Consider the following 8,277-nt stretch of genomic DNA (forward strand, 5'->3'; position numbering starts at 1 on the left):
AGCTGTGTCAGAATTGAAAGGTCGTATGCTGGTCTCAAGCATAGTGCTTTTCTAATAATTGTCAAAGCTAACTTTGTCACTGTATATAATACACTGAGTTTGGAGCCTAATCCTTTATGAAAGATAGAAATTCCACTGTACTATTTTGCTAAATGAACTATTTGTCCTTTCTCTTAAGTTTCTGTAGTGTTTGATTTTTATGACTCAAGTGACGTTCTTGCTGATTATTTCAGTTTGTTCATGTCTTACCAGTTGAAAAGCTGAAGTCATGTCTATATTCAGACTTTATATGGTGTGCTATAAAATACTTATAAAATGAGTAAATATTTTAGTTTGCCTTTATGATGCTAACATTTAAAGAGTAAGCCCAAGTAAATATATCTTTTAACTCCCATCCACTGGTCATCCATTTTGGTACCATCTCTCCTACAGCTTTTCCGACGTGTAGCAGCGGCTTTGCCTGGAATGGAAAGTACACAGGACAGAAGCAGAGAAGACAGTATCCTTTGTGTTTCTATTGTTAACACTAGTCTTTGGAGCCCTGTTTAGTTGGCTGAGGAATATTGTGCCATTGTCTTTTACAACCAAAAATTGATGGCTTAGACACATGGAACAGCAGAGGTTTTGCTAACAAATGAGGTTGTGACCACGTGTACTTTTTGCAGCCTACTATTCACTCTAATTAATCAACGATGTTTGTTTGGAAATTCAGAAGTCCTACTCTCCTGCTACTTAATTCAGAGTCCTATTAGCTCTAGGGTTTTCCCCCACAGTATGTTACGTTTCTTCAAACTTTTTCTAAACTTCTGCGTTCTTCACATATGCAAGAACTAACTCAGAGTTGAGCTTTATGTTAGCCACCACTTTCAGAAACAAGACATATAATAAGATGTATCTAATAATTATTTCTTTGAGTTTTGAGTTTTGATGTTCTGCTTTATATTTGTCTTCTAGCATTTTTATATTTTCAGACATTTTGATTATGCCATAGAGATTATTTATTTATTTTGGGGAATGTTGAGACAGGATCTCACTATATATCTCAGGCTGGCCTTGAGTTCATTATGTAGGTCCAGGCTGGTCTTGAACTCATGGTGATCCTCCTGCCTCAGCCTCCTCCATGCTGGTATTACATGCATATGCCACCATACCTGACAGTCATAGAGTTTATAATACCTTATATTCACTTCTAAATGTTTTATAGAGTGGTACCTCAGTTTACAAACTTAGTTCTCTTTACTTTCTGGTTGCAAACCAAACTGGGTGAAAATGGAATCAGATTGCCCCATAAAGTCAACATTGAACCTAACCATTGAATTTCTTCTTCTTCCTCCTCCTCCTCCTCCTCCTCCTTCTCCTTCCTCTTCCTCTTCTTCCTCCTCTTCCTCTTCTCCTCTTCCAACTCTTCCTCCTCCTCCCCCTCCTCCTATTATTATTATTATTATTATTATTATTATTATTATTTGAAACCGGGGATTGAACTCAGGCTCTTGTGCTTGCCAGGAAAGCGCTTTTATTCTACTGAGCCATCTCTCCAACCCCTAACCGTTGAATTTGATTTGGTTCTCTTCCAACTTGGTTTATGAACAGAATTACAGAAAGAATCAAGTTTGTGAACTGAGGTACCATTGTATTTTCCAAAACTTTATTTTAGTAGCATAATATATTCTATAGAGTTTAAATCTCATCATTTATTAAAGTTTTCCTGGGGGAGGGAGATAGCTCAGTAGAATAAGCACCTTCCTGGCAAGCACAGGGTCCTGAGTTCAATGACTGGTACTGCAAAAATAAATAAATTAATTAAATAAATAAAATTTTCCCATTATTAGACCTCTTATAGACTATTGTGTAATTTTATTAGTTTTTTTTTTATACTACAAAATAATTTCTTTAGAATAGATGCCCATGAACAGGGCTTGTATCTTACATAGATCCTTATTATGTGTAATAGATATAAACAAGATTATTCCACTTAAGTGAGCACTTTGTAAGTTGAGGTAACTATACAGAAAATAGCATGAAGGCTGTAAGGTCTGAGGGCTGGCCAGATAGCTCAGCGTGTGGCGCTGGCCCCTCCCCTCCGGCACACTGAGAGGGCGACTGAGACTGGGTGTGGTGGTGCACCCATAATCCCAGCTCTTGGGAGGCCGAAAACAGAAGGATCACTATGAGTTGGATCTACATAGTGAGACCTTGGAGACCCTGTACCAAATACATTAAAAAATAATAAGTGTGATAAGAATATAAGAGGCTTCCCAGACCTGTTGAGCAGAATCTGAGTTGTACTCTATGGCTCCTTAACGTTGGTTTCAGTGATTGACATAAAGCTGGAAAAACCTCAGGAGCAGCCGGTCACCGAAGGAGGCTGCTCCTGCTAATCCCCAGAGCGTGCTCAGCCCTTCTCCAGAGCCCGCGGCTCTGGCCCTGTACTCTTCCATTGACTGCAGTGTGAATATTGGCTTAAACCTTTTCCCTTCAATAATAACATTGCAATTCATCATTGCTGCCTGTCTCGTGGAGATGATCTATTAGCTTCACAAGCACAAAAGTGTCAGTGTCTTCATTATTTATATTTTACCCCCCCAAAAAAAAAAACCCACAAAAGATTCCAGTGATAACTGAAGATTAGATACATTTTATTAACATTTTTCCTTTTTTAATGTTCTGATAAGATACTTTAAAATGATGGAAATGTCAGCAGTATGTGTGGCTCGGTTACAGAGCAGTATGTTCACAGCATTTGCCCACCTATTTGATCTCTTACCACCTTTCTCACTTCTCCCTTACCCTCATTTCCTATTTCTGCCCTATCACAAAACAAATGAGGGGGGCCTGGGAGATGGCTCAGTAGAGTGAGTGCTTCCCCTGGCAAGCGCAAGGGTCTTAGTTCAATCCCCGGTTCCACCAAAAAAAAAACAAATGAGGTGGCAAACAGCAGTCTGACGAAAACCATTGGAATTTCCTTCAGTTTTACATATACCACTTGCTGTAGCAGTAGGCCAAAATGTCCAAACGTATTCTGGAACACTGATACAAATTACTTAGACCTTCTTGAGTCAAAACTTAGCTGTCTTGTGATGGGCAGTGCTTGAATGAAGAAAGGGTTCTGCTGTATCTTCAAAGTGAGTCCTAATGAACATACTAAGTATTCACAGTAAAATGTGAAAAGTATTTCCAACCAAAACAAATGATGACCCTTTTGCATGTGCTTTATTAAACTCTGGGAGAGAAGTAACCAGTTAATTCTTCATGGTAAAATCATAAAGTTCTAATGAACTCTTTCTCCCAAAAATGTAAGACTGTGCAGACTTTTTCTTTTAAGATCTTATGCAATAGGGTTTTTTTTTTTCTTTTTTTTAAGTGCTATGCATGGAAGGCATTGTAAAAGTCAAGTTCTTTAAGAAGAATCAGTGAAAGAATTTAAATTTGGCACCATGGTCAAAACTCTTATAGCTTTAAAAACAATGAAGCTTACTAACAAAGAAGCCTTGCAAAATAGATATTTTGCTCTGGACATTTGAGGTGAAATTGGAGCTGGAAATAATTTTCATGTGAGCCCCTGGAGCAGTAGTGGCAATCCTGTGGTACGTGTGCCACAGCAGGCTGTTCGTATCATTGAAAGCTCTAAAAGGTTCGCCATCACTGCAGAGGCAGGTCAGGAAAATCAAGTTTGAAGAAGAAAAGGAAAAAATGGAAATATAAGTCAATATTATGCAGATTTATGCCTTATTTTATTATTTTTTTAGCATTTTTAACATGTTGGGTTCTTTAGGCTGGTTTTGCTTTTATTAGATATGTATAGTTTGGTTAATTAACTAGTGATTTAGTTTTATATTTAAGCTACAATTAATTTTGGTGATATTTATTTCTTTGCCATTTTAAAAACTCATTATAGATGCTTTTTGTTGACTGTGTAGAGCATCATCACCATGGCAATACGGATTTCCCTTAAGACACTGCAAACACATACACTAGGAGTGCACCCTTTTAATCTTTACTAGTTATTGTGAGGTTGCTGTGTAAGTTAATAAACACATTTGTAAATACATTGTTTGCAGGGAGAAAAATTCTGAGCTCAGAAAAAAATAGCTCAGAAGAAGCCTGCTGAGTTTATGTTGTAAGCATTACTTAACACAGTATAAAGATGAAAAGACAACAGAAATAACTTCTTCATGTCTTCATTGCAACAGAACCCTTAACTGGGAAAACCTTACTCCTCTTTCTTCTTCCTCCACTTCTCACTATTGTCACCTTGTAATATTCAGAGGATCTGAAGAGAAATGCTTTCAGATAATCATTAGCCCACATACCTGTAAGTTATACTCAAAGATGAGGTGGAGTTGTAAAGTGCTTTTATAATATATTGTTAAAAGCAAGGATTGACTCTCTTGTTTTATTTTGACATGGCATGTCCTGAAATAAATATTGATTCAATATAGCAGATTGGTCACATTCTTTAGTTGGAAGAAGTTGTGATTTCTAAAAAAGGGATAATTGTCTTCCTACACTGTTGCATTTGATTCTTTTTATGTATCTTTAAGAAAGTAACCAGTATGCTGCTTTTAATATTGGCCTTTTTATTTGGTTTGGGGTTCTTCAACTGAAGCAGTGAAGTGTGTTTATAGTCTAGTTTTTTGGTTTTTTTTTTAAAGAAACACAATTTTGCTGCCAAAATATATATAAATAAAGCACGAAAGAAAACAATTACTGACTTTGCCTCCCATTACTGCCAAGGGGTTGAATTTAGCAGTCTGTCACACGACTCTTGTTGGGAGAGTAGAAGAGTGGCTGAAACTTGAAGAATGGCCCTGGTAGAGTAATAAGATATTCAGTCATCAGACATGCACCATATAGTCACATTTTTGTCAATGATAAACCATATATGGGATGCTGGTCCCACTGGATTTTTTTTTTTTTTTTGTTGTTGTTGTTAAGGGTCTCACTACGTAGCTCAAACTCAGTGATCCTCCGGATTTCTGCCTCCCTAATGCTAGGATTACAGGTGTATGCCACCACGCCTGGACTCCATCGCCGGCTCAGTGTGCCTGGGGGCGGGGCTAGCAGGGCACGTGATGCTAGGGATCAAACTCTGGTCCCTACGTTTACCTAAGCAAGCACTTAGTCCACTGAGCTATACTGCTGGCCCATTTTCTTTTATCTGGAATAAAAACAAAAAAAAGCAAAGGCAGAAACAGGGTAACATACAACAACATGTTACAGATTTTCAAAACTAGAATAATATTAACAGTGATTGATATATTTTTACCAAATCTGTTACTCAAATTAACATAGTTATGCAAGATGGGAGATTTCATTGAATATTACCACATACTTGCAAGAAATCTTAAATTTGTGTTCACATTTTTATTACCTTTTAAAACAATTTAGGGGCCGGGGAAATGGCTTAGTGGAATAAGCGCTTGCCTGGCAAGTGCAAGGGCCTGAGTTCAATCCCCGGTTCTGCCAAAAATAAATTTAAAAAAAAATTACTTTCAAGAGAATATATTATTAATTGATATCACCTTAGAAACAGTACATATTTAGAAGACCAAAATGACAGGTATTTCAATCATGGTTTTAGTACTACACATTGCTGTCTTCAATGTAGTTGCTTAGTTCACAGATAATCAGCGTAAGTTACTCATGGTAAGATTTCTACCCATTAGCTGCTATTTTTAAAAACCTGATGGAAATTCTTAGGACAATTGCCTTATCCATCTTGTATATATACATGTATGGTTTTGCCCCTACCTTATTACCTAACTTTTCTCCTTTGTCTTCATTGTTTTTTTTTTCCTCTTCATTGTTTAATCCTTAAGTTTTTATTCTTTCCATTTAACTGTGTTGTTAAATCTTTCACTTTATTTCTTCTTTTGAGTTTTTTTTTTATTTGTGTGTGTGTGTGTGTGTGTGTGTGGCCAGCTCAGCCCACCTGGGGGCGGGGCTGGCTGGCATGTGGTGCTGGGGGATTGAACCGCGGTCCCTGTGTTTTGCCAAGCTTGTTCCAAGGAGGTACTTTAGACCACTGAGCCATCTCGCCAGCCCTTTGAGTTCTTATTCTAGAGAGACAATAACAATATTTACACATGTGGTCTGCTTTAATTCACCTATGAGTATAGTCTCAAGTTAATCCATTTAACCTACAAAGGCTGCAAGTTTGTTTTTCTTTATACCTTAGTAATACTCCATTGAATAAAAATGCCACGTTTTACATCCATTCCTCGGGCATTTTGGTTGTTTCCAAGATTTGGCTATGACAAACTGTATTGGCATAAACATGGGTGCACATATATCACTGTAATAATGATGTTTTCACTTCTTTTGGGAAAATTCCCAGAAGGGGGATAGCTGGATTGAATGGAATTTCCAAGCCTAAGTTTTTGAGACACCACCACACTGATTTCCATAATGGTTCCACCAGTCTACATTACCACCAGCAGTGGAGAAGTGTTCCTTTTTCCTCGCAGCCTCTCCAACATTTTTTGTTGATTTCTTCATGATAACCATTCTTTCTGGGGATGAGATGGTATCTCAGCGTTGTTTTAATTAGTATTTCTCAAATGGCCAGTGATGTAAAGCATTTTTTCATGTATTTGCCTCTTGTATTTCTTCCTCTGAGAAGTGTGTATTCATCTCACATGCCCATTTTTGGATTGAGTCTCTAAATTTTGGGGCCCTAATTTTTTTAGTTCTTTATAAATTCTAGATAAAAGACCTTTTCTGCATGATTATTAGTATTTTTCCAAATTTGTGGGGGTTTCACTCTGTTGATAATTTCTTTTGATGTGCAGAAACTTCTCAATAATAGGCGGTCCCAGTTGTTAATTCATTCTAGTATTTCCTGTACAGTTTGATTTTGTTCATGAAATGTTTGCCTACCCCTATGTCTTCAAGATGTCCACCTACTTCCTCTTCCAGATTAGTGTTTCTGTTCTGTTTAAATCTTTAATCCATTATGACTTTAGTGCATGGTGATAGACCCAGGTCTAGTTTTAATTTTTGGCATGTAGAGAGCCAATTTTTCCAGCACCATTTGTTAAAGAGACTATCTTTTCCAGTGAACATGTTTGGCCCTTTTGTTGAAGATAAGATGGCTGAACGTGTTTGTAGTCATATCTGCATCTTGTAATCTGTTTCATTGACCCTCAGGTCTATTTTTTTTTTCAATACCATGCTGTGATTTTATCACAGCTTTGTAGTATAATTTCAAGTTAGGGATTGTAATGCCTCTTGCCTTGCCTTTGTTGCCCAGGATTGTCTTTGCTATCCAAGGTCTCTTCTGGTTCCAAACAAATTTTAGGAATTTCTCTAGATCTGTGAGGTATGTTGGTGGTATTTTTCTAGGGATTGCATTAAATCTATATTTTGGGAGTATGGCCATCTTCACAGTGTTGGTTCTTCCTATCCAGGAGCAAGGAATATCTTTCCATTTGCTGAAATCCTCTTTGATCTCTTTCAGAGTACTGTAATTTTCATTGAATAGATCTTTTACTTCTTTAGTTAGATTAATTCGTATTTCATTTTTCACGGTGTTATTGTACAGGGTATTGTTTCTCTAATTTCTCAGTGTGTTATCTGTATAGAGGAATGCTATTGACTTTTGAGTATTGACTTTGTAACCTGCTATGCAATTGAATTTGTTTATTGTAGGAGCTCCTTGGTAGAGTTTTTCGGGTCTTCCAAGTACAGTATCATGTCATCTGCAAATAATGGTAGCTTAATTTTTTTACTTCCTCGTATTCCTTTTATTTCTGTCTCTTGTCTAATGGTTCTAGCTAATGATTCCAGAACTATATTGAATAGGAGTGATGATAGAGGACATCCTTGTCTTGTACCTGATCTGAGAGTAAAAGATTTCAGTTTTTCCCCGTTTACAATTATGTTAGCAGTTGGATTGTTATAGATGGCTTTTATCAGGTTGAGATAGAAGCCATCTATTCCAATTTTCTGTAGGACTTTGAACATGAATGAGTGTTGGACTTTGTCAGAACACATCTTAGTTTCTACGTCAACTGAGATGATTATGTGGTTTTTGGTTTTGGCCCTATTATTATTTTTTTTCTCTTTTATTGAGAAATAAATATGAATGAGACAGTTTCACAGCTGATTAATAGGACAGTTTTGATAGTCAATACACTGTACATTGTTATCTTCTTAATGGTTATCCATAGTACAAGAAGCAGACAGGATATTCTGTCCAAACACTGTTAGTACACCTCTTCTCATTGAGTTAAGCGAAAGTAGCTGTAAATTTATCCTATTTTGTATATATAAATA

The 8,277-nt window shown here is 36.8% G+C and overlaps 1 protein-coding gene across 2 annotated transcripts in view; it reads left to right on the top strand.

The window, feature by feature from the left end:
* Positions 1 to 3,356, top strand: part of Rab6a (RAB6A, member RAS oncogene family) — a 52,869-nt gene extending 49,513 nt beyond the window's left edge. For both annotated transcript variants that reach the window (XM_004641920.2, XM_004641919.3), the window contains exons 7-8: positions 433 to 499; positions 2,314 to 3,356. In XM_004641920.2, coding sequence (XP_004641977.1) covers positions 433 to 499; positions 2,314 to 2,378 — 132 coding nt within the window. In that variant the 3' untranslated portion in view covers positions 2,379 to 3,356. The remainder of the gene's footprint in view (positions 1 to 432; positions 500 to 2,313) is intronic.
* The last annotated feature ends 4,921 nt before the right edge of the window (positions 3,357 to 8,277 follow it).

The sequence above is a fragment of the Octodon degus genome, unplaced genomic scaffold, assembly GCF_000260255.1.
Source record: "Octodon degus isolate 3935 unplaced genomic scaffold, OctDeg1.0 scaffold00146, whole genome shotgun sequence".
In the NCBI taxonomy this organism is placed as follows: Eukaryota; Metazoa; Chordata; class Mammalia; order Rodentia; family Octodontidae; genus Octodon; species Octodon degus.